At 42.0% G+C, this 25,862-nt stretch overlaps 4 protein-coding genes across 11 annotated transcripts in view; 2 read left to right on the forward strand and 2 right to left on the reverse strand.

The window, feature by feature from the left end:
* The window catches only part of LOC133161768 (protein 4.1-like), a 30,043-nt gene extending 17,183 nt beyond the window's left edge, over positions 1-12,860 (reverse strand). For 2 of the 4 annotated variants that reach the window (XM_061290377.1, XM_061290376.1), the window contains exons 1-4: positions 12,725-12,860; positions 12,284-12,416; positions 1,017-1,118; positions 557-724 (exon numbers count right to left, since the gene is read on the reverse strand). In XM_061290377.1, the coding sequence (XP_061146361.1) occupies positions 557-724; positions 1,017-1,118; positions 12,284-12,416; positions 12,725-12,726 (405 nt within the window). In that variant the 5' untranslated portion in view covers positions 12,727-12,860. The remainder of the gene's footprint in view (positions 1-556; positions 725-1,016; positions 1,119-12,283; positions 12,417-12,724) is intronic. The other 2 variants (XM_061290378.1, XM_061290379.1) reach the window with 2 other exon arrangements.
* A 1,867-nt stretch (positions 12,861-14,727) lies between these two features.
* Positions 14,728-19,078, forward strand: LOC133161770 (bactericidal permeability-increasing protein-like). 2 transcript variants are annotated; one of them, XM_061290382.1, is made up of 17 exons: positions 14,772-14,885; positions 15,579-15,670; positions 15,748-15,860; positions 15,933-16,047; positions 16,122-16,253; positions 16,328-16,483; positions 16,573-16,636; positions 16,940-17,000; positions 17,086-17,174; positions 17,250-17,426; positions 17,513-17,572; positions 17,652-17,819; positions 18,071-18,138; positions 18,242-18,284; positions 18,373-18,436; positions 18,529-18,605; positions 18,689-19,078. In XM_061290382.1, exons 3-17 carry the CDS (start codon positions 15,758-15,760, stop codon positions 18,728-18,730), a joined length of 1,419 nt encoding a protein of 472 aa, XP_061146366.1. In that variant the 5' UTR covers positions 14,772-14,885; positions 15,579-15,670; positions 15,748-15,757; the 3' UTR covers positions 18,731-19,078. The 2 variants fall into 2 exon arrangements, with proteins under 2 accessions (XP_061146365.1, XP_061146366.1); XM_061290381.1 differs by lacking the exon at positions 15,579-15,670 and having other exon boundaries at positions 14,728-14,885.
* Positions 18,768-23,352, reverse strand: cdk5rap1 (CDK5 regulatory subunit associated protein 1). Its single transcript, XM_061290380.1, is given in 14 exon segments — positions 18,768-19,414; positions 19,417-19,459; positions 19,825-19,965; positions 20,384-20,533; positions 20,621-20,751; positions 21,210-21,265; positions 21,339-21,436; positions 21,512-21,742; positions 21,842-21,962; positions 22,029-22,239; positions 22,417-22,517; positions 22,599-22,633; positions 22,704-22,807; positions 22,884-23,352. Coding segments are annotated over 14 exon segments (1,764 nt in total). The 5' UTR covers positions 23,173-23,352; the 3' UTR covers positions 18,768-19,361.
* Positions 23,353-24,013: 661 nt separating this feature from the next.
* On the forward strand, positions 24,014-25,730 carry ghrh (growth hormone releasing hormone). 4 transcript variants are annotated; one of them, XM_061291080.1, is made up of 6 exons: positions 24,014-24,188; positions 24,369-24,476; positions 24,683-24,781; positions 25,200-25,304; positions 25,402-25,526; positions 25,599-25,730. In XM_061291080.1, the coding sequence occupies exons 2-5, from the start codon at positions 24,397-24,399 to the stop codon at positions 25,517-25,519; spliced, it is 402 nt and encodes a 133-aa protein (XP_061147064.1). In that variant the 5' UTR covers positions 24,014-24,188; positions 24,369-24,396; the 3' UTR covers positions 25,520-25,526; positions 25,599-25,730. The 4 variants fall into 4 exon arrangements, with proteins under 4 accessions (XP_061147064.1, XP_061147063.1, XP_061147062.1 ...); XM_061291079.1 differs by having other exon boundaries at positions 24,015-24,188; positions 24,293-24,476; XM_061291078.1 differs by having other exon boundaries at positions 24,016-24,184; positions 24,293-24,476.
* Positions 25,731-25,862: the final 132 nt, after the last annotated feature.

Here is a 25,862-nt window from a genome sequence, read left to right on the forward strand (position 1 = left end):
TGCTCTTTACTCAAAAGCTAAAGTTACACTTTCATGCACGTGAGAAGCCGCGTGACAATACTGGGACTCGTTCATTTAATCCATTTGATTTATCAGGGCAAATCGTCTTGCCACTGTAATCTGTATGCCGTGACCTTGCTTCTGTTTCCGACTATCCAAAGGATGTGACTTCAATGGACCATGACATACTGCATAAATAACAAACGACGATTCACTTGGATTTATTTTGGGTGTGTTTGCAGAACGGCTTGTTGCGCATGGCTTCATATTGCCTTCCCAGCAGGTGATAAGTGTTGCACAACAGATGCATGTGTGGAAACACTTTACAATCTGCAAAGATGAGAAAATGATTTCTGTGTGTGTTAAAGCAAGATGTAAAACTGACTCACAGATTGGAAGCTCTCCACTTATCTATTTTTTTTTCTCCCCCTCGTCTGCCTTATGGTGCGTAATAAAACAATCAATTGCCCACAGAGATCAATAAACAGATGATAAATGAAAGTCAATTCCAGTGTTGATGCTCATTATTAAATGTGTCAAATGTGTAAAGGCATACCTCGATTTCTCCTTTGTAATCCGACATATCCAGAAGTGCTACTTTAAACGATGTTGTTTTTAGCCTTTTGGAGCCTTTCTGTGGCGACTTGAGGTTCTCGTTTGGGGATATTTTCTCCAATGTGTCATCGTTCTCTTTCTGTTCATCCAGGAGCTTGGAATTCTGCTCCTTTAGTGCCATAAAAGTGAAGGGAAGATAACATTAGTCTCACAACGCTATTATATGTAATGTGACACTCAGGGTTGCTTTATTGTGGTGTACAGTAAAATAAAATATTGAGAAAAAAAACATGGTGGTATAATGTTGACATATAAACTTAAAGAACTCTTGTTGAGTAAAAAATGGAAATGCAGAAGCTGTCCAGTACAAAAAAAATAAAGCTATTTTTGTATCCACCCCATAGCAACATGTCAAAGGTGATAAGATGAGTCATTTTTTTCCACGTGGAAGGTCATTGCACCTGTTTTGCCGTTTTGCCATCCAAGATTGGCTCCTGCATGTTTGCCTCCTGCTGTCTAGGAGGACCCCCGGCTTGTCTTGGACACTCAGTGCACACCTCTGTCTGAGAAAGAACAAATCACAAACATTTAAAAAACGATACAAAACAATGCTAACAAATTGTTACCCAATCAATATTGGCAGCCTTTTGCTGTTTGCTGTTTTGTTTTGTTTTCAAAACACATTACTGCACAAAAAAAGACTTCTGCTGTTATTTGATTGCCTAACCCGATCGTATGTGGAGTAGTAACCATGAGTTCTTGTAGGCGTGGATTTTACAGCACAAGACACAAAAATAAAGTGCGCAACAACCCCCACACTGGCTTTGACACTGTGGGTGTGCAATATTTTGCTGGTGAACGCCAGTGAAAAAAAAAAGCTGTCGGAGGTGTTTGAGACCAGACTTTTAGTTCTCATGGGAAGGAAAACCAAGAAATCAAACACAAAAATTATTGATACTTATATTTGATTCTCACGCGTATTCAACCCAAATCAGCAATTCAATAGAGCTAGAGACCGCTCAGCCAATCGTGAAAAATTTTCAGGATAACATAAAATCAATAGCTACTGTAAAATTAAAGTAATAGTAAAATTATGTAGATAAAATGGCTTCAACAGCACCCATCATGGAGTCATTTTCTCTGGAAGTGTGATTAATTATTGAGTGAACAGGAATTGATGTTGTAAAACGAGGCAATAGACTTGCTCATTTCCTTGAAACACACTGATGGCCATCATCGACCCACAAAGTGAGCGTGAGAGCATTGCAGGACAACGCAACAAGTTTACAAAAAAGAATGTATCGTCGGTTTCATTCGACAACAAGCATCAATTTGATGATTGAAAAACATAGCTAATAAAGTATACAAGTTCTGTGTAAACAAATAGTTATGGTCCGACTCGTTTATTAACTGCTTAACTAATGTTAGCAAATAACGTGAAGTCCATTTTGTTTTTTATGCTCGATGGGACTAGAAAAAAAAAACAGCATCACTAATTATCTTGTAACAGATATGTATTCTCACTAGCAACTTGCATGTTTGTTTCTTTTCATCCTTGTTTGATCATTAAGACTCTACTGGAAACACAAATCATCAAAGTTGTATTAAAGTACAACAATCCCACTAATAGGGGCCCCATTTTCAAAAAGGAACGTGTCATTACAGTGTCTGCTTGCATTTGTGTCGCTGACATGGGCCAGCATCTGGCATCCATCTACCAGTGGTGCCAGAAACGTGTTAGTTAGCGACGCCGAGAAGACAGTTGTTAAACGCCTTCAGAATAATATCAGGCTTTGCAGTTTAATTAAGGGCATTCGAGATAGATACAGTAGAGAAGGCATCAGGGAGGGAGGATGCATGTATGCATGCTTGTGGAAGAGTACTGGCTCGGCTCAGAGGATTCGTTGCCATGGTAACGGCACAGCACACACCATTGTTTTTTCTTCCTTCACACCTGATCATTGCGCTCCTCTGCGGAGACGCAGACAAACTGAGGCGACAATCAGAGGGACTAAATACGAGACGATGAGAACAATTGAATCCCGGGCACAACGATATTTAAGAAATATGAAAAAAAGGATTGTGAGGTCATTTGGCGCAGAGACGCTAAAGGATCATTACTGTTGTTCAACCCATATGTAACCCTGTTATTAAGAGCAATTAGGCTCAAGACCATTCCTATCCAATTTCAAAACATTGGCAATTATTTAAATTCCATACATTTCTGCTCAGCGTTGACAAAGATTCTCAAATGGATTCGAGTGCGGCTGAAGCGGAACCGCCGCTACTCTGATGAGCTCGAAGCCCAGAGGAGAGGACATGCCGAGTCACTTCCTGCTTTGATCAGATCCTTTTTCCTTTCTCTGACGGTGCTCGCTCCTTTGCATTAATGGCGCAGATCGACAAGGTTTAAGGCTAAGCATTTAAGATAACTGTAATGTGGAACAAAAGCTCATTTCAACTGAGCCATTGATCAACATTATTGTAGCAAAGGCCTTGGGGGACAAAGTCGGCTCCAAAAGAACACTTGCCTTTTTGGATGACGTTCTTTTCTGCCTTGTATAATAAAATCAGTCAAATGTATCAGTCGAGTCATCATGGCGGTAAAAGCTGACAGCCCAGCAGCGTGTAGGGCATAGCGGCGGCTCACTGGTATGACAAAGGACCACCCCCTCAAAACAGGCCAATTTCACAAAAACAAAAAACAGTGTCTGTAAAGCTATTATAATTCCAAATGCAAATATGAAACATGGAAATACATTCCCCGCGGAAGATGTTTAGTCGTGGCCCACAGGCCCTTCCGAGAGATGTTACACACTCCAGTGCACTTAACTGAGCAGTAAACTCTAAACGTCTCCAGCGGTTGTAAATAGCTCCGACACTCCCTAAAATGCGGCAATGCTTCTGACAGTTCTTCTGATCCATGGCACAATACATCCCAGTAAATCAATGGAAGTTTGTGATCGGGACAAGGACGTTCCATACATGCTAAAATCATCATGGGGGCACCACAGGTGCTGTATACCAAAATCCAGTCCAGTTTATATTTCATATACAAACTCTGACGAAAATGTCAGCGCGAACTCTGAGAGCGCTAATGAATACAAATGTCAACAAGCTTGATGAATAGTATTACGATCGTGAACATACTTAACTCCACTTTGAAATGGTTATGACCTTATTAGCCTTGAGTTCATTCGAACGAGTGGCAATCATTTTTTTTGCTAATTTTCCCCCAAACGTCTGCAAAAAACGATCCTTGCACCTTCTCCTGCTATGCCCACATCGTAAGAGCGCGACCTGTTACACACTCTTAATCTTGTTGGTGGTCCAAGGGAAGCCGTGGACACAGCAGAATATGTTTGCCGATGCTCTGTCGCTTTTGCATGCCAGTACGTGTTGCCAAGTGAGGCTCCTGCACACGCGTGCAAAATTCCACACGGCTGCGACGGAGCGAGCACACAAACAGGCGCCTTGCATGTCACTGGAGGGACCGGGCCACCGGCAAAAGATGATTTGCCCGAAATATCAAGTAATAGCCTTCAGCATCACCCTGAGTCATCGCCATGGCCCAATTGGAGCTTGTTGCCGGGCGCCCGGGGGAGAGCGTGGCACACGGCCACACCAGATGGCACAGGAGGAAGACTTGTGTGCTAATCAATGTCTCTTTGTCAGGAGGTTTTGCTCTTCCGGTTCTAAAGGGACCCTTCACCTTTGCATCATCACCATCGAATAGATAAAGGCCAACTTGCTTTTGATGGACAACACAAGGTAACTCGTGATATCAAATGCCGATGAAGAGTCTTCAGGGAGGTCTGAGTTTATACTTCCTCTGCCTTTTGCAATGTCAAGTAAGAACCAGTTGAGGACACAGATAATGCAAAAGACTGCACATCAGGGCTGGTCCTGGATTGCAGCAGCAGGAGTCACAGTGGAAGCTCTCCTGTAATTACAAAATGTGAGGCTAAGACTAATTAGGATATCAGGATCTTAAATATATTCAGGGAACTCAGATTCAGATGTATGTCACTTGATCATGGAAATTTAAAATGACATTGTATCTTTATCCTCTTCAAGACATCAACATTTAATTGAAATGCAACCATTCAAGTGAATCAAGCCCACAACACTGACTGAGAAGAAATATTCTTGGACCATAGTTGGTGTGGCGCTTTGCCGTGACATCAAGAGTGTAATCTGATGAAGTCCTGCTGCAAAGGAACCAAGAGTGATATCCAAAAGAATGACAATTACTGGTTTGTTTTGGGAACCCCATCAAGTGGCAAAGTGGTATTCTTAACTAGAAAGTAGTAGAAACAACAAACCCATGATAGTCAGCGTGTTCATCTTTTGCTGCAGGGAGAGCTCAGTTGTGCTTCTGCTGCATTTCACGCTTGACTTAAATAGCATTTTTGGATGTTTCTCCAGTATCGCTTCTGGCAAAACATTAAGTGTTGCAAGGAAGGGCGACCACAAATGCATCAGTCATCGCATTGAGACACACCCTCTCATGTTCTTGCAAGGACAATGTGAAAGAAATAAGAAATAAAGCTCGTTTTCATAAGCAGGTAACTTCCACAAGGCATACACTCATATAAGACTTTGCACAAAATTGCCAACGAGCTTGAGCCTAACTGGAGAAACGCTTCCACAAACAGTTAGGTAATGGGAAGTTGCTCTAGAATTCAAACACACGGAGACTCGCAGTAAAACATAGCTTGTCCACCATGGAAAGTATCACACAGACTTGGACTTGCACGACAATGTTATTACAAATTATACACACACACACACACTAATCACTACCCTGTCACTTCTGTTCTCCCACTCAAGAGCGTGCGTCTGGCTTTACATGTTTCCTTGCATAATATGTCATTTGTAACAAGTCCATCCTCAAAAGAAGTGAAGAGCAACGAGGCGGCCACCTCGCAGACAAACAGTTCTGCTTTTGTTCGTGGAACTGATTGCGGATTCATCCAGTGTTGAATAAAGTGAGGTCAGATGTTATGTGCGACTTGGCTGCAGTAGTTCTATCAATTTACTTGCAACCCGTTTGTGGCCTGAAGAAGAGCTCAAACTTATCCACGGTTACACACTCTATAAGCGGATGTATTGCCACAGCAGAGGGTGCTTGATTAAAAAAAAGAAACTTCCAAGTGTTGGCATGTTCTCACTTCAGCATACTTGCAGCAGGATTTCTCATTCACGAGAAAATTTCACATTAGCTGACATGAAGCGTCACTAAGTATAAAAATGCTTAATCCTTATCCAGCCGTGTAATGTGAAGCACTAAGATGTGCAAAGCACACAGGTAAGATACCTCAATACTCGCATACGACCTGAATTTATTTACATCTGTGGGTAGAAGCATTAGGCCTCCAGGTCAATAATTCTCTCCTACGGCTCTGTTTTAAAAAAAAAAAAATCCCACTCGACTTGGGCTCATTGAAAACAAATCCACACTCACTTTCACGACGTATCTTGAGGTGAGTGCTAGGTGGAGGCTTTTTTTAAATCAGTCTTGTGAGCTATCGGTCGTCTTCCAGATTTTTGGGAATTGGTCGCGGGGAAGCTTACATCAAATGCTCGATTTAAAATTCCCTGTCACGAGCCAGGGGTATGAATGCTACGTTCAATTAAAAACATCTTAAAAATAGAGGAACCTTGGAGTTGGCGTCACTCGCAATTTGGGCGGCTGCGGGAAGAAATGAAGAACATAGCTGCTGTCTGGAAGTCACATTCTTCCATTTGCAGCCAGGACTTGAGAAAAGCAGGTCATTTGGCGACGTGAGTCCCCTTGATAATATCTCGAATTATGCACGCCTCGACTTAGGTAACATCCGTGTCCTCATTATGACACCAACAATCAAATTGTGCTGTTTCAGCTCTTTTTATTCATCTGCTGCCGTGTAGAAAACACCAATAAAAGGAAAGTTTGAATTTGGCTCAAATGACGATTTGTGAGCATGTTCATCATTTAAACGGAATGAATTTATCTTTGCAGCTCATTTACTGTGATCTCAAATATCAGAGGCTAAATTTGAATACAACCAAGGACAGGAAGTAATTTAGTCGTCTCTCACGATGGAAGAAATTCAGGAGTGGTGAAGCAGCGATGCAGAATGTGCAAAATGGCACTGTGACCGGGATGAGGTCACACATCATTGATCAGCTTGGAACTTTTGGCGTTGGCCATTTTGACCGACAGCCTGACAGATGAGCTGCTCATGGGAGAAATCTTAATGTGCACTCAGAACAAACCTCAGCTCACATGATGTTCGGAGCTGCTGGATTATTAGCAAGAGCAAGAAAATATATATTTTTTAAAAAATCTTGATTTGAGGGGCTGCTGATCTAATGCTCACTTTTAAATCTAATGTTGCCTTTCAACGCAAAGAAAACAAATCTTTTGTATACATGACAGACATTCGATTATTTTCTGACAGGATTGGTTGACATTTTCTAACAGATATTAACGATGACAGCAAAGCCACCCAGAAAAACCGACATTGATCTTGGCTTCTGGTTGTGACATCTGCTGGCGCCTGTTTTGATGGGTAAACAGAAAAGATTGCTGTTACGCTGTCACCCTTTTTAATCAATCAGTCGCGCGCATCACATCAATACAAGAATCACGGTTGGTGAAGGTTGAAACGGGTCAAGGTGAAATAGTTACAACAAAGTTTGACGTCAGGAGACCAAAAGCAGTGACGAATACTGATAGGCGAGAGAAGGATGGGAATTTTAGTTGCTTTGACAACACCCTCTTTGAATTAATTATTTATATAAGGCAGCATTACCGCTCCTGATGGAAATGTCAGGTCTGCTTAGAGAATTAACATTTGAAAAAGTTATACTAACTGTTGGAAATCCAGTCATCCTTCAGCTACTTTGGTGCATTTAATAGTCAGTGGAGCCCAAAGCTAAAATAAATACCGTAATTTTCGGACTATAAGTCGCGTTTTTTTTTCATAGTTGGGGGGGGGGGACTTATACTCAGGAGCGACTTATATACATATATGGGTTTTTTTTTCACTTTTATGGGCATTTTATGGCTGGTGCGATTTATACTCCGGTGCGACTTATAGTCCGAAAATTACGGCATTTCAAATTTGTGGTCGAAATTAGATAATGGCTATTTTGTACATGGGAGAAGAATACTTCCTTGTATGCGACACAGCAAGATGATTGAGCACACAAACAGGGGCCACCGTTGCCATGGCTGTGATTATAAAAAAGCGTCGCCAACGGCGGCGAGCGGCAGGAGATTGTGAGCATGTGCGCCAGTATGTTGTCTCTGCTAAGCACACAAGGACGGATGACACGCTTGGACACATTTTTCTCTGAGTTTACTTCCCAGTATGTCACTTGACAAGGAGCTGAGCTGAGATCATTGATCGACAAAATGAATCGGCGGAGCAGCACAGTAACTCCAAGAAACACAACCTTCGGCAAACACAAATCGTAAAAGCCAACACTGTCTGCATCTCGAGACATTTTAGGAGATCTCATCATCAAACTTGACACTTCATATTATCTACGCTTCTTTGACATTGAACGTGGACGTGACGAGGGTGGAAAACTGCGCCATGGTAATCTCACACATTTTTACTAGGGAGAAAACTTCCGGAAGAGCTGTGCGTGGCTGAAAAATTGGCCATCAAACTCACAACCAGAAGATAAAATTCTGCAGACATCAACACTCAGCTGTTACTCTGTTGTGAGTATGGTGAAATGCTCCAGCAGGTCAAAATAGTCAAGCAAGACTTTCATCCACATAACATGAAACGTACTGAAGGTCATCAAGCACGACCAATATGGAAATTTTTCTGCATGGACTTCCCTACTGCGTAAACTTGCAAAGTTCTTGCCTGTTTTTCTTTCAGGCTCAAATGAAACTAGCTTTAAGGCACGGTCACTCGAAGAAATGTTTTGTGTGCTCAGGCATGCTCCCCGCCTTGCTCAAGCAGGACCCGACCACAGCACGCTTGAAGGAGGCGGGCTTTCGTACGGCATGACTGCTCATAAACACCTACAACTACCATTCAGCCAGAGCTATTGTAAATAGCATTCACATTAAATGATTAGTTGGACTTTTGACAAATCCTACCAATTTAACCAGCACAGTAAATAAATACCGTAATTTTCGGACTATAAGTCGCACCGGAGTATAAATCGCACCAGCCATAAAATGCCCAAAAAAGTGAGAAAAAACATATATATGTATATAAGTCGCTCCTGAGTATAAGTCGCCCCCCCCCACCCAAACTATGGAAAAAAACGCGACTTATAGTCCAAAAGTTACGGTAAAGAATGAATGAATGAATGAATGAATGAATGAATGAATGAATGAATGAATGAATGAATGAATGAATGAATGAATGAATGAATGAATGAATGAATGAATGAAATGCTGGATCCATGCTCACAATTATGATGGGTGTCATGGGTTTCTTGTTCCTGACCAAAAGTGAGTAGAAAGCTTATCGAGATATTTTTAAAGGTATGCTGATAACAAAACAAGTATGTGGATAACAAAAGAAATATGCTGATAATAAAACAAAATATGTTGATAACATAACAAACAAACATAGCTATAATATTTAGAATCGTTCAATACAAGACATGCGGCTGGAAGTTAGATCACCGCGGTCGTGATTTCATCTCGATGGCGGGATGAAACCCAATTCAACAGTAAAATATGATGTTGATAAATGAAAGAGGCAACAGCTAGAGCAGTTTAGTCGCAGCCTATCGGGCATGGGGAAAAAAAAGATGTTTGTTTAGATCAACAGCATGACACGTCTTATGCAATCAATTATTTTTCGCACCAACACCCAAGAGGAACTCCCATGCTTTTTGCTATTATTAACAGGTCTGAATCTTAAAAGCTATTCATCTTTTGTTTGAGCTCTTTTCTCTTGGCTACAAACGCGCTTTTCAAACGGAATACCTCCATGACTGAATAGCTTCATGAAACAACAATATTAACATCATGGAACCTGGATGTGAAGAGTTTCATTCACTGAAATTAAATAGGAAAAGAAAACAGAATAGCTTGAAGATAGGATGCATTCATCAATGATGCATCTTGCTTGGCACGGGCAGACATTGAGTGAGAAATAGGTCATTAAGGATCTTTGCATATCCTAACGTGTGTTTTGGGACTGAAACTGCGGTGCCCAAAAAGAATACAGACAAGCAATACTTCAGGACCAAGCTACAGATCATCCATTTTCTATGCAATGTACAATGTTCTGGAGCATTGAATAATTAAACCTGAATAAGAACAGTAACCAACCCAGAAGCACACTCATGCACAATGAGGTGGCTGTGGAATTGAACCCATTGAGACGCGCCCCAGGCAAGCTCAGCTTTTTGCTGAAGGGCAGCTACTGTCAAGATACTGTAAGTAGCACATCTCCCAAAACCAGTTTGACCTTTCCGACCTCGCAAAACATGCCAACCCAAGCAAAATTTGCACATTTAAGTCACATTTCACATCCAGTCAAGGTTGAGTAAAAAAACAAGTGTCAGTATCACGGGGGAAAGATGATATGCATTTTTAATTGGTGTATTATTTTCCAGATAAAAGCTAAAGTCAAAATAGAAGCCACATGCACGTGAACAAACAAGAGCATAACGTCTGCGAGAGTCATCCAACCTGTCTGACAAGTTGCGAAGCCAAACGGGACTGGGAGTCACCTGCCGTGTTTCTCATCATCTACAGCAAACAGACCAGACACTGTGAGACGTCCAAATGATTTACTTTGGGTCAATATTAAGTATTGAGCAAAATCAGAGAACCTTTTTCCACCTGCTGCTATGACTTTATGCTCTTGTTCTGCCTTACTGTGCGGAGGATGAAAATACTGTCAGTGAGCCTTTTGGAGCATCTTTTCTGCACCACGTCAAAGACAGCAAACCACTTGATCGACTCAGCCTACCAGAGTCTGGAAAGGGGGGCGGGGGAGGCCTTCAAAAACTCGAAAAGACAGTTGGGGAAAACGACTGTTGCCTTACAACAGAAAGAAAGAAAGAATCAGACAGCAGAACCTGCTGACTCACCGTAATCGTCAGAATAGCTGAGCACTGCTCTTGCTTGGGGTAAAGTTTCCTACCCCCCTTCTAAATAAATTGATGCTGTATGGAGATATCAGCGAGAAAAAAAAATCAAGAAAGGGAATCATCGTTTCTCTCCGAAAAACCGACTGAATGATGCAATCAGAATAAAGGTGGTGAATAAATACCTCTGCTCCAACCGAAGCCCTGATCAGTATGGAGAACACCGTGGGAGGCGTGGGAGGGGGGCTTACACTCATTTTCACTCTCAGCACTATTAAATTCACTGTCAATTACATGGCAATATACACGAGCCAGGCACTTCATTTGGTAATCCTTCACAATCTAATTACATCCAATATTAAACAAAAAAAAACTGAATTTGAAAAGGGAATGGATGACTCACATATTTCCCATCGGGTTTTACCCAAACCAGCGGTTCTAACAAATCCGGGCTATCTTTGGATGTTGTGAAAGCGTTTTGTGAATACAGACGGATTGTGTTGTGAAGTATCCAACCTTGATAAATATTTCGCGCATCTTGAATTATTCTCTAAGTGCCGTGTGAGTGTTATTTGACAACTTTAGGAGCAAATGTTCTGGTGAGTCAGTGTACGTGCAGGAAAAAAGATAAAATATCGATCTTATCATTTGAATGTCAAATGAAGTGTTGTCGCACGTTATTCAAACACATATTCAATCGACAGTCGTCGTTCATAGCGCATCGTGAATGGAGCAAATTCGAGATGCTGGAGAGCGGACAGAAAAGATGCTGGTGCCCCGATTTCTTGGCTGTTGGATGCACAAGCAAAGCTGATGCAGCAGATGAGAAACGTGAGCGTGCTTGTGTGTTGGTGTCTGACAACAATACAATGAATCATTGCACAAAGGCAATCAGACAATCAACTATAAGCTGCGCCAACGTTTATGGGAGGCACATCAACGGAAGTTATTCTTCTACACGACCAGGCCAAAATAAATCGACACAGTAAAACGCCACTCAAACCCGGAACCCAAGAGCTGCGAGGCGGACATGTTAATCACTAGGTCACCCACGGGGAGGCAGTTCGGGGCACACCAACAAAAAGCACTACAGCAATTGCACGTCATACAAGCCTGAGCATGTAGGCGGGCAAACAGCACATGCAATTTGTCCACACTACACTGCTTGCATGTCCCAGCAGTGTGTGAGTGTGTGTGTGTGTCATTAAAAGTGGGTGTGTTTGACAGGCTTAGACACACACTGAAGCAGCTGATTGGAGAAGCTGCATGCAACAACGAAGCCGAGAGCGAACCGTGCCCTCACAGAGAGCAGAGTGGACCTTGCAAAATTCCGATCGCCCTCATGATGATGTCAACACAATTCGGGGCTCACAAAGGCGTTCCAATTGGAGCCTTCATGCCACTACGTCGCACCACCATTCCCACGATGTCATTCATCCTCCAGTAGAGGTCGGTAAACAAGCAATGCCAAAGTCCACACGCGTTATGAGGTAATTACCAAAAGCACTCGAGCCCTTTTATTTCCCACGGCATCATAAAAGCCTTTGCGCAACATCACGATTGTTGATTTAATACAAACTAACAAGATATTTCACGCAAGAAAGACGCAATTTAGGACGACATGCACGCATTGAAGAGGCAAGAAAATCCGAATTCAACATACCTTGGTTAAAACGACATCCAGAAGGAGGGCAGCGTGGGTGAAGTGAGAGTCCTTGGCGTTTATTCCTCCGGGATAACAAAAAAGAAAGGAAGGGAGCGTGTATGCGTGCCTGCGTGTTTTGCCGGTGAAAAGCCTAATGCGAGAGAGAGAGAGAGAGAGAGAGAGAGAGAGAGAGAGAGAGAGAGAGAGAGAGAGAGAGAGAGAGAGAGAGAGAGAGAGAGAGAGAGAGAGAGAGAGAGAGAGAGAGAGAGAGAGAGAGAGAGAGAGAGAGAGAGAGAGAACGCGCGGAGGAGGAGAGGAAAAGAGGGAGGGACACTGTCAGATGCAGGCAGGAGGCAAAACGACGCATGCATTCAGTTTGTGAATTGAGCGGAATGCATAACCACACACACGCACGCACGCACGCACACACACGCACGCACATTAACAGCAAGTACTCACATTTAGATCCCGGTGCAAACAATGCAGTATCATCCCGTTGCATGAATGATGTGCCAACAGTTGCGCACCGATGAACGGCAATGGATGATGTTGCATTGTATTTAAATTTGTCTCGCCTCTTGGTTTGAAATGAAATATTTTTTTAAAGGCCAACATGACATCAGAAGGACCGTTGTCATTTCGGGCTATTGAAATGAAATATTTTTAAAAGGCCAACATTACATCAGAAGGACCGCTGTCATTTCGGGCTATTGAAATGAAATATTTTTTAAAAGGCCAACATTACATCAGAAGGACCGCTGTCATTTCGCACTATGTCGTCAGAACATTCCCCTTGATTGCGTCACCAAGTCAAACAACACAACCTTCAGTGCTTTGCCCTTCTCGACATAAGTCATTGGGGGCACAAAAAGCCACTCTTTTGCTGGCTGGGGCAATAAAGAGGCCACTCGGTGCTGGTTTTGGGTGCAGAAAATCTGAGCCGATCGACCAAGTAGTGACGTTGGCCATGGCCAGGTGGCGCTGTCGGCATATGTTTGAGAGTTTGACAGCAATAAATGAATGAATAAATAAATTAACCTCTGTTGTCTTCAAGGAGCGCATCTCGTCCTTCAACAACGTACTGTTTTGCTGTTGTAATTTTTTTTTTCCCAGTAAGATAAATGAAGACTTGGCTTATGCCGTCCTTGGGTTGCCAAAATCTGCGTAGCATAAGCACAACTTCACCACAGGCCTTCTCCTGTTCCAGAAAGTTCTCATTCATTCTGAAAGTTGAATCCCAACTTGTCATGATGTCATGAATAAATGAAGGACTGTTCAGAATTGACTGATTCTTGTTTGTGTGTCCAGCTACGGATTCCCAGTGCTTTTGGAAAGACGTCAGCAGCATCCTGTCCCTTTCCCGTCTGGTGCTTTTTGACCCCGCTGTCCTTCCCCAACTATCTGGTGACCCGGACTGGGCTATTTCCTTCTTTCCATTTGTTCTACCATCACATGAACTTTCCTCTGGTGGTGGAATGCACTGTGGGTAAAACATGAACTGTGCTAGCTCCCTTTTATTTAATTATAAAAACAAAAAAAATTAAAGTTCCGCATGTTAGCTCTGACGAGGGCAACCCAGCTCCCACACAGCTGCACAGGAAACCTACCATGACATCCAGAACCAAGGGACCTTTTTTCTTGGCACTCATCTGTCTAAAACATCAACAAGTGTTTCTCCGGACCTTTGCAAAATTAGAGACACCACCATCAATGTCAAAGAGTTAGTGAATATTTCTACTGTGATGGAAAGTGATGCCATCAGGCACGGAGATGATTGACACTTCACTGCTTTCAGTGGCAAGTCATTAAGGACAAACTCTTCAATCCAATCAACACATCTAATTAATTTTCAGTGGAATTAATTTAATTTCAGTGGAAGGATAAAACATTCATGTCCTCAAAGTTCAAAGATTTAACGATCCGATTGACCATTATTATTCTGGCCCCAAGAAATTACAATAGTTGTGTCTGTGTCGACCTCTAGCGGCAGATATAGTTAAAGCACCCATTTGAAATGGCTGTTTTGAACAGACGCGTCAACTTTTGTGGTCGATTGATGTAAATGAAGCATTGTGTTGCAGGTCGCCTATGCCGATCATCATCATCTGTAATAGGCAAATGCAGATGTTGCACGTTTGCAGCTTCAGGTTTGAGATCAACTTGGGGCCTGCCATGAATTTGTACGCTTTGCCTCTAGAGGTCATTGTCACACTACGTGTACATTTGCCACCAAAATCTCAAGTACCCTACACTGACTGGACAGTGAATTAAATACTTGAGATATTGTATGGATGGAGCCTTCATTAGTGACTAACTAAATCATACCAGTCATACCAACATGGACATTGTTTTTTACATTGTTGCGACATGAGTGCCTTGTGCAACGACTGAAAAATATTTCAGTGAGATTCACTTGAGTCATGTTTGAAAATGTCTCAACTATGTAAAAAAAACAACGTTTGTCATTGTTTGCTTCACACGGGTTATCCCCCCTTGTTAAGTCCAGTTCCTGATTTAATGAGAGAATTAAAGGCATGTGCTAACGTCCTCCCACTGTCAGTCTTGTTGGAAGGTCGACAGAGAAGGAGGAACCGAGCATCTGAGTTACCAGCTACTTCATGTAAGTGTGAGCTCTGACGGCTTCATATTTGTACCCTGGTACTGGAGTATGAATATATACCGCTTGAATTATTTTATGACGCAATAGCGTGCACAAATTATGATATTTTGTATCATATTGTAACTTAATCGCTTGAATTTGTTTCCTCCAGAATATTGTCACCGTTTAGGTTTTTGCTCCCTTTTGTCTGTTTCAAAATGGATAGATGTTAATCTGAATTTACCAAGTAATTTAGTGCCAGGCCGCTGACTAAGTAAATTGGCGTCATGTGGTTTCAGTCAGACATGACTGTGACTTTTGTTTCTCAAGGATTTTTCGTTCAAGTGGTCTTCTTTTTGTAGAGACTGAATTTTGCTTTTGAATCTTATTTAAAAAAGTATATTTATACTGAAGTGGGTGGTGATTGTAAAGCAATTGATGCAAACGTTTGATTTGATGTCGACAATCGTAATATAATTAGAGCCTACAAAAGGGCAGCGCTTGCTCACTGATAGTTTACCTCACTCTACCTTTTTCGCAAGAACAACGCTGGAGACAGTTTGCCCTTTTTGAGCAATTTTCAAGTGGAGAAATCAATCATCCCCCTGTATGGTACAGAGGTGCTTGAAAGCAGTCTAACTTTTCCCTCTTGCAAGAGATTATTTATTGTGAGAAAGTGAACAGGTTTCGGGGGTCACCTCTTTGTGTAAACAGATATTAGTGGAGCCAAGCAAGAATGTTTGCACAACCTTGAAAAGTTTCAACAACCGAAGGGAATGTGGAAAGTTTCATCGAGTTGCGGAAAGGTGGAAAGTTTTAACAGTTACGATTCAAATGAATTGTCAACCCTAACAGTCACCATCGGTTGTTTTCCCTCCAACAGGTTAAATAACATGCTGCTGGGGTGGGGGCTATTGTTGGTCGCCTTCAGTCATCTGACCTCAAGCGCCAGTCCTGGTGTAAAAGTCAGACTGACAAATAATGGCATCGAATATGGTAAGGATTGAAGATGTAACAAAAAGGCTGATAAAGCAGCAAGTTTTCTTATCTGCCATTCTTCCTCTACAGGCAGACAACTGGGGATGGCTGCCATCCAGAAGAAACTCCAAAGCATAACAATTCCAGATATTTCCGGGAAACAGAGAGTGTCCATCGTCGGCAAGGTCCAATACAGTCTGACCAAGTAAGACAATCAACTGATCTGATCCAGATCTTCTGTATTAGTTTGGACCAAGGGTCACATGTAATTCCCCCTAGTATAAGAACGGTGGCTGTGGGACTACCTTCCTCTTCTGTGGATCTGGTTCCCGGTAGCGGCATCAAACTCTCCATCAGTAACGCCTTCATCAATCTGAAGGGAAACTGGAGGGTCAAATTCCGCAGAATACTGTGAGTGAGCAAAGATGTGTGGCGTACACAAAACACTCGTTTGGCCTATTGCAGCGTCTTGTTTGTCTTCACAGGAGGGACAGTGGTTCCTTTGATTTGAATGTGAATGGACTGTCCGTCAGCACGGTTTTGGCAGTCCAAAGTGATGCAACGGGGCGACCTCAAGTCAGTAACGTCCAGTGTGCAGCTACTGTTGGCAGCGTGAAAGTCAAATTCCACGGTGGAGCCAGGTAAAAAGAAAAGAAAAAAAACTCAGCAGCAAAGCAAGAAGTCATACAAGAGGCTTGTCTCATTCATAATGGCCTCTTTCTTCTTTCAGCTGGCTGTACAATCTTTTCCGAAAGTTCATTGATAAGGCATTGCGCAATACGCTACAAAAAAAGGTGAGCATGACCCTTGCATGCTGGTTTTTTTTTTTTCCCAAATATATTACCAATAGGAAGTTTATTTAAGTGCAGCGAATGCCGTTATATAAACAATGAATTATTTCTAGCAGTATAATAAATTCAAATGTTCTGTTCTGAAATTAGGGAACAAAAACCCTAAACCAACTTCTGCTTCCTCAGACTAACGTTTCTTCCTTTTAATTTATTTTCATTGAAAGCCCTGGTCACCCTACCTTATCGTGTCACTTCTGTTAATTGCACGCAATTGAATGCAAATCATACTCTGATTGACCTTTTCAGATCTGCCCCCTGGTGGTTGACGCTGTGTCAGATTTGAACCCTCAGTTGAGAACGCTCAATGGTAAACGTCGCCATTCATGTGTGAACTGAATTACAATGAAAGAAACACTTGTCCAGGTTTCAAGTCATTTCTCTCTGTCCTGCAGTCTTAGCCCGAGTGGACAAGGCTGCAGAAATTGACTATTCAATGGTCGGCGCACCTACAATCACAAACTCATTAAATTTGGGCTTGAAGGTAAAACCGCATGACCCGTTTGAAATTGTTTTTACAGAAGAGTTTACATATTCATCCTCCCTTTCTGGCGTTTAGGGGGAGTTCTACAATATCGAGAAGCATCGGGAAACTCCGTTCCCCACCACCGTCTTCTCTCTGCCACCCGAGAACAACAAAATGTTGTACTTGGGCTTATCTGCCTTCACCGCCAACTCTGCGGCTTTCGTCTACAACACAGCCGGAGTCCTGAGCTTGTACATTACTGATGATATGGTGAGCCCGGCCGGCCGCAAGGTTTTCATTTCAAATGTGTCCACTTTCCTGCCTTCCCGTTGATCATTGTCTCTCCATTGCCGCAGATCCCGAGCATCTCCCCAATCAGGCTCAACACAAGAACATTTGGCGTTTTCATCCCCGAGGTGACGGCACGAACAATCAATCTTACAAAATGATTAACTTGGGAGTTATTTGTCAATAAATATTGCTTTGAACTTTCAGATTGCCAAAGCTTTCCCGGGTTTGTTGATGAAATTGCTCGTAAAGACGGTGAAAGATCCCGTCGTCACTTTCGAGCCCAGAAAAGCGACTATTCAAGCCAACGGCACGGTGACGGCCTACGCAATCCAACCCAACGGCACTCTCTCGCCGCTATTCGTCCTTAATTTGGTGCGTACTTTTGGTTATGATAGCCTTTTGAATGAAATATTACATTCATCTTTGGTTATTCATTCAACCAATTTTCATGTTGTACCTTGATGACAAATATTATAGTTCTCTTTTCAAATTAAAAGTAAATGAATTGAAACATAAAGTAGCTCGTAGAGTCATCGTATATTACTAGTCAAAAGTTTCCACAACTAAATATGATGCTTTCTAATCCAAAACTTTCTTCACTTGAAATAATCGTCCCCTTGCAGGACACCAGTGTCAGCGCCCGAGTGTTTGTTAGTGGCACGAGGATAAATGGAAACGTCGCCCTGAACAAGTGAGTTCCAAAAAAATAATGAACTTTATTCTAAGAAAAAACGGTAGGGTCAATAGTTCCTCATGAGGATAAACATCACTGTCATTTTGCCTCATTTGCACAGACTTGATCTGACCTTGGAGACAAGTTATGTCGGAGACTTTCGGGTAAGAGGACGGAATTCAGATGCAAATGACTTTTTTTTTTTTTTAGACTCTGTCCAGTGAGAGGAACTAAACTGAATTTATGATACAGGTGAAATCTCTTGACAACATCCTGAGCACGGTCCTCAAATTGGTTGTCATACCCCTAGTCAACAGTAAGTTACCACAACATATGCACTGTAGAGATTATTTTTTTTATGTGTAGTATCTTGTCAACTAATCTAAAAACGTATGCCATGCTCCACAGTTCAACTTGGACAAGGATACCCGCTCCCCACCCTTGGAAAGGTGAAACTTGTCAATACTGAGCTTCAGATCCTAAAGGTCAGAAAGATTGACGTTTTCGAAAAATCCATCACTAAATCATCATCCTTGGTATTTTTAACGTTTGTCTTTTTTCCCTGTAGGACTTCCTGTTGATTGGGACAGATGTTCAGTTTACGGCGTGATGAGAGCGGGCACCCAAATAATTTTTTTCCCCCTACGTCTATGGAGGAACAATGACAACAAATATTACATTTAAATGACTCCGAGCTAAAACTCATCTCCAGCCTGCAAATCAAACCAATATTATTATTCAAACTTTTGTGACAATTTCTCTTTGTCAAAGTTAATTATTGCATGTTTTCTTTGCTTTGCAAATGAAATGTAAATGAGGGATGTGTTGGGGTTTTTTCCCCCTTCAGCATTGTGTCATCCAAACAGCGTGCGGGACAGTCTGTGCCTCTCACATGGGAATCGTCTTTGTTGTATTTTAATAACATGCTAAATAAATCACAAATAAAATGGGACAAGAAGCTCAGAGCCATTCACTCGCCATCTGCACAACTTTAGAAACTTAATTAACACAAAACAAATAGATTTATAATCGAGACACTTGAACACATTTACCATAATTTGGTGAATTTGTTCATTTTAGTAACGTTGCAGGCTCAACATTGACACAGTGATCCAAAGTGACAAAGATGGTTGAAATACCTTGGCAAAAAGACGATATTTTGACATACTGTCGTTTGCTTCCTGAGCTGTCAAAAGTGTCAGTCAAGGGCACATGCTCGACGTGGACGGCGAGGCAAATGTTCATCGACTTAATTGCTGCACTGAAGTGCTGACTGGGTCGAGGGACGTCTGTGACACAAGGCCTGACCTCGCAAACTCTGCGAGCTGGCTGACGTGATCTGCAGAAGACAAAAGAGAGATGTCACTGATGAGTTCAAATCATTTCAACCCGAGCTCCCTTGGTCTCTCAAACAACTGAGCCCGGCACCAGTTTTTGGGCCTGAATCATTTGCCATCAGGCTTGGTCGACAGAAATTATTTTTCTGATGGATATTTTACGTCAACTAATTGCTTATGTCCTTCCACAAATTAAACCACAGGAAATAATTGAGTGTCTTGTGTTCTTCTGGTGATGAGCAATGTTGGGTTTACTCCAAACATAATTTTGGGGAATTACAGTTTCATTGCACCAGTGAAGAAATCGAAAGCAAAGGTCCCCAAAAGAGGAGAGAAGTGGACATAAGGGCACCGGCGCAAATCCCACCTCCACTAGCACGTAGTCTCCAGCGTTGACTGCAGCCGTGTTGGACTCTGCTGGACCAACAGCAACATCCTCTCGGGGGAAGTTCACCCTCATATTGCCATCCGTTCGCCCACACAGCTCCTTGGCAGATCTCTTACTCTCCTGCAGAAAAAAAAAAGAAAAGAAAAGGTGCCATGAGCATTGTTGCTCGCCAAGGTTACGCTAACCCAGTACAACATGTGCACCTTGCGCTGAGAGTGAGCTTTGTTTGTACACATCACAAATCAATTTAGAAATTTCCACAAACATCTGCGGGCTTTGCAAATGAAAAAAGACGGCCTTGCTTTCAGGATGCCAATGTGGTATGAATATGAAAAACTTGCAATGATTGCAGTCTGCACAAAGCAATTACTGAGAAGCAGTCGGGACTATAACAACAGTGACGTGTTTTTTGGAGAAAATAATGCCAAGATATTAAAAGATCACACGGTTGCCATTGCTACATTGAACAAGTTAAAAAACACCGAGTGTTTGGCAGCCGCACTACGTCTTATGCGAGGACCCCGAGTGCAGTACTGACCCCTTCCACCAGGACTAATTGCGTGCTGCCAATAAGAGTGGCGTTGAGCCTGGCAGCTTCCTGTCTAAACACGCTGATGCACTCCTGCAGTCTGCGTTGCTTCACGTCCGCTGGCACGTCATCTTCAAGGTTGTGGAATGCATGTGTTTTCTAGGTTGGTCAACAAAAAGGCACAAGTCTAAGAGATGATGATATAGGACGTGAGTCATGGTGCTAGGATTTTTGCGAGTTACTCACTTTTCTCATACTATAGGCAAAAAGGAACCCAATGTTGTAGCCTACTTCTCTGATGAGAGACAAGGTCTGCTGGTGATCCTCTTCTGTCTCGCCACAAAAGCCCGAGATGAAGTCACTGCTGAGACTTACGTCTGACACAAACACACAGGCACAATAATAAGATGAAGTGTGGGGAGGAAAAAAAGATAGAACATACAAAAGAATATATCGTGGTGTCATCAAAGTCTCCAGTGTGGTTTTATAGACCCTCAATGGCTGCACTTGCACAATCTAACGATAGTGAATACAAGAGAGCCAATCAAATGTTATTTGTTTATTATGCTCAGTTCCGATGAATGCTATTAGACAGTCACTAATGGATCGGAAATAGTTCTTAGTGGATTTTACGACCATATCTACAATATATTCTTCAAACTGGGCCATACAGACTGGGACCAATTTGGGCACCAGGGCAAAAAAAATAACCAAGAATAAGAGGATGCGCCGGTTCCGTATTTGCTTGAGTACAATTTTGTGAAGAGAGTCAGCCACCCCAAGTAGCACTCAGGAAATATTGTGCCACATAAAGTCCATCCTAAGTGCAGCCTACCTTGAATGATAGTCCTGATGTTTTGTACCAATTCAAGGTATGACTCTCTGGTGTACCTGGAATTTGGGTTTGAAAGATCAGTTGCAAGAACGAGTGATGGAGAAACCGCAGAGATCGTTGCTCACTTACCCACGGCGCATGGCTTTCAAGACTTGACCGCTTCCGCTTTGAGCCGGAAGATGGATCTGTTTGCAAATGTTTTCTCTCTCCGCGATCAGATGCAGGACCTACATACATGCAGAGACAGAGGTATGAGCAGTTTATTTATGTATTTATTTATCTATCAACAAACGTTCCTGTACCTCATCAGGAAAGTCTTTCGGATGGGGTGATGTGAATCGGATCCTCATGTTGGGATCCACCTGTGACACTCTGTCCAGCAAGTCGGAGAAACGCATACCTCCCAGTTTTGGGCGGTACACAGTCTTAAAGCCGCGGCTCAGCTTGGTCGGAATCGCACCGCAGAACTGTTCTTCAGAAGCGTCTCTGTAGCTGTTCACATTCTGACCCAGCAATGTCACTTCCTTCACTCCCTGGAAAGAAAAAAGCACCATACGAAGAAGTTGACATTGATCAAGTGAATCCAAATTTCCACTTGCTAGTCAGTTTGATTTGAACATTTTCTAACTGGCCTGGTCGGAGAGGATGCGGACTTCCTCAAGGATGGAGCTGGCAGGTCGACTCCTTTCGCGGCCCCGGGTGAAGGGAACAATGCAATAGCTGCACATGTTGTCACAACCCCGCATGATGGACCTGCACCACATCATTTGAGCTTAAAGAAACCAAAAGAGCACAAACTGGTCCTCTTGATGAACCTACACAAAGGCACTGTGTCCCTGAGCAGTGTGGTGGACAGGCATGATGTCAGCATAGGTCTCCTCTAATGAAAGCAGCACATTGCTCGCCTGTTGGCCTCCCTCGGCCACCGTCAACAGGCGAGGAAGATCCCGGTAGGCGTCAGGCCCAGCAAGGACATCAACAAGCTTCTCTCGTTCCAAAAGCTTCGTCTTCAGTCTCTCTGCCATGCAACCTTGTCGGACACACACGCAAACTTCATTGAAAAAGACTCCGATTGTTAATTCATATCACATTTCCTCTTATTTAATAGGAAATATTGGATTAGCCAGTATTTTGCATATCATTACCTTTCCAAATAATAATAATAAATAATGTCGGTGTAGATTAATATAATAAATAACCACATTACCTAAGATGCCGATTTTCATTGGTGTTCGACTCTTTTGGCGCCTATTCTTCATGGCGGTCAATTCTTGTAATCTGTTCCAGATTGTTTGTTCGGCTTTTTCTCTGTTACACAAAATTGAAGTTGAATTATTTGATCACATAGATAGCATTCATTTACTAACATTTCTAGAAATTGTGACATACCTGATAGAGCAAGTTACAAGAAGCACCACATCTGCCTGCAGATAAAGACAGAACTGACTGAAACAAATTATTAAGTGGTGTTAAAAATCCAAGAATGAATCATACCTCGCGTAATTGTGCCGTGCGTTGATATCCACTCCTCTGTAGTATGGACCAAGCAATATCTGTGTCATTTACATTCATTTGACATCCGTAGGTTTCGAAATAGACTGCAATAAAACAAAACAACACATTGATTGGCATCTCTCCTAAATCGTCCAAAGTAAAGTGGACATTTCATTTTACCCTTTCGTGAATTCCCCAGCTCCAAGTCAGCAGAAAGATAATTGTGTTTGTATTCCACATCGTTGTCTAAAGTCGTTTTTTTATTACCAGTAAGTCCTCGGATGAAATCGTGAAAATTTGGACCTGAGGATATTTCAGTCTTAAAATGATCCGATCTTCTTTGTTTTTCACGTACACTAATTACACTGCTGTTTGATTTACAGCACAATCTGACTTGCAAACACCTGACAGGTATCCGACATTTGGGTTGAGTTAACAACAGTTGAGTTAAATTCCAAAGTTGTTTCATGTTTAGTTGGTTACCTTACTAGCTATGCTCATTTCACAAAATGCAAGCCCGATCGCTCAATGGTGGGCTGTTAACAACAATGCAGAGATAAACCTTGCAGAAGTCTCTTGCAGTCTGGGATGTCATGTCGGGTAAATGTTTCCCCCTGCAGTCCGTCTTCAATTGCGGTCCGTCGAGTGAAGTAACAATGCTGCTTGATTTCCGTCGCGAGAAGTGGAGCCACCGGCGGCCATCTTGCGTTGCCAACTTGGATACAGTACATTGATTTCTCAGCGCCTTCACGATGTGCACATTTAATAAAATTGCATTTTTATTAATCGTGCTCAATCAAATAGTAGCGCTACTGTTTCCCTTCCTACTTTTTAACTGGAGACAAATACAAATAAAGGTTTTTTTTTTTTTTTTTTTTTTTACAATTTCAGGGGTACGTTTTCAAAATGCTATTAAAAAATATAGTTTTCAATGTATTTCAGCAAGAATTTGTAGTTGACGCACATAAACTGATGTAGTGGCCTAGATCCAGCCCGGCCTTGAGTTTGATACCTGTCACAGACATGGTGGCATACTTTTTAATACATCTGCTATACTACACATATACAAACTGCTTTTTCACTGCAATTTCATTTTAAGGTAACTAACAACAAATGTGTACTGTATGACTAAACACTGGTATGGTGTGAACTGTTTTCAACGTTGCCTTTCACCATAACCAATGTCAAATATTTGCAGCAATCGTAACAGGTCAAATCTAGTTTATACAGCTTTTTATTTTTTTAAACGTACTGTGACAATGAGAGCCTGAGAGAGCAAGCGTGTAAAGTCAAGAAGGGGGAGTGAGCATGTCTGATCATGTGGGAGTGACTGGGAGGTTGACTATAAACTGACCATGGATGCAGGAGAACCCATTCCCTTCGGTGTTGCAGTATTTTGTGGCAGTGAGAGATAATGAGGGTGCGTAGCAAAGTATAAAGAGGAACAGCAAGAACTCTAGAGAACTACACACAAAACCAAGGTAGGTGAGCAAAAACCCTTTGGATTACAATACAATGTCATTTCTGCTTTGATCATCTTGAACATGCAAAGTTTATTTTTCCTTTGCCCTGTACGTTTCACATTGCAGAGAAGTTGCTCTTGGAGGAGAAGTGGGGATCCAGTATTTTTTCTCATTTTATTTCTGCTGCTGCCATTCCCTTTAGTGGTCCATTCTTCTACAGGACAACCATTATGATGGAGAAAACTGCATTGCTGCTCTTTTATTGCCTCTTCATGTCAATATCGGGATCCCCGCTATACCCGTCCATCAGGTAAGCGTTACCAAGCTCATCTCCCTAATGTTGGACAGTGTCATTTATTAAAGTAATTTGAAATTCCTTTCATTTCTTTTTTAGAATATTAAAAGAATGTTATGACTGTCAGGATTTCTTCTGTGACTGAAAAAATGTACCGTGAAATAAAATGTTTGGAATACAATCGAATACATCGATATAAATATTTGATTGGCATTTCTCAGGTTTGGCCAGAGGGACACATCCATCCTGATGACATCTTCTGCCAAGAATCCAGAGCAGATAGAAAACACAAGTTCTGCCCAAGAGAGAACAGACTTGCGGTCAGCACCACACTCCCCTGTGAAGTATTAGAAGAGTGAGATGGTTTGATTTGTGATTATTTGCTGTAGATGGAAAATGTTTGAATTTGATCAATATAAGAAAACAGCAGTTTCGCTTTCAATTCAATTTTTTTTAATTCTAAAAAAATATACTGCCATTTACATTTGAGCTGCATCTATTGTTTATTTATTTAAATTGCACTGAAAAGACTACTGTAATTTATTTTGTACAGTTCAAAGGTCAGGACTGTAAGTGCATGACCAAACCATTCTACAAGCTGGCTTCGTAACAATGATTTACCTCCAAATAATTGAAAGAAAATGTATTATTTCAGGAGTGCATACGAAACTGTTATCTCTTTGTGTTCTCAATATCAAAGAAGTCACACTCACTTTTAAAGCTATTTCATAATTTCAGCTTGGGCCGCCATGCTGATGCCATCTTTACAAATAGCTACAGGAAAGTGTTGGGCCAAATATCTGCTAGGAAGTTTCTTCAGACCATCATGGGCAAACGTCTCGGGTAAGTTAACAACCTTGATAGCACAACAGAGGATATTATTGCGCCATCGTACGACTGTGACACAATGAAAGCCGAATCACTAGCATTCTTTTTCTAGAGACCAAAGTGCGAGCTATATGAAACGCCAGTCGGATATCTATGAAGGAACGTACAAAGAAGATCTGACGTCCATTCAGAGCAATCAGAGATACAGAGGACTTGATGAAATGCCATGAGGCTCAGGTAAACAGTTGTGATACTGCACAGGAAAGGGCGTGTTAGAATTGCTCTGACTCAACTCTTTGTTCGCTACAGACTGCAGAGAGGAGAGGACACAGATACAAACTGGAAGAAGCATGTATGAAGAACCATTTTTGATTTGTGGTGTGCCCTGAGACTTTTCTACTTTGCTCAATAAAGGTTGCCAAACACCTGTTCTGGAACACTCATGGTCTCCCGCCACTTTTTAATTGTCATTATAATACTGCCTTCAAAGTCAAATTGAATGAAACTGAATAAACAAACACTAAGTCAAACATTTCCTTGTCTCCTAGTTCCAGATGCAGGTGGACGATGTGA

Source organism: Syngnathus typhle, linkage group LG11 (genome assembly GCF_033458585.1).
Source record: "Syngnathus typhle isolate RoL2023-S1 ecotype Sweden linkage group LG11, RoL_Styp_1.0, whole genome shotgun sequence".
NCBI lineage: Eukaryota > Metazoa > Chordata > Actinopteri > Syngnathiformes > Syngnathidae > Syngnathus > Syngnathus typhle.

Coding starts and splice junctions, on each gene's coding strand:
- LOC133161770 (XM_061290381.1), top strand. Junction 17,001..17,085: donor TCAGTTGAGAACGCTCAATG/GTAAACGTCGCC, acceptor TCTGTCCTGCAG/TCTTAGCCCGAGTGGACAAG. Junction 17,175..17,249: donor CATTAAATTTGGGCTTGAAG/GTAAAACCGCAT, acceptor TCTGGCGTTTAG/GGGGAGTTCTACAATATCGA.
- ghrh (XM_061291080.1), top strand. CDS start 24,397: ATGATGGAGAAAACTGCATTGCTGCTCTTTTATTGCCTCTTCATGTCA. Junction 24,477..24,682: donor CCGCTATACCCGTCCATCAG/GTAAGCGTTACC, acceptor GGCATTTCTCAG/GTTTGGCCAGAGGGACACAT. Junction 25,305..25,401: donor ATCATGGGCAAACGTCTCGG/GTAAGTTAACAA, acceptor TTCTTTTTCTAG/AGACCAAAGTGCGAGCTATA.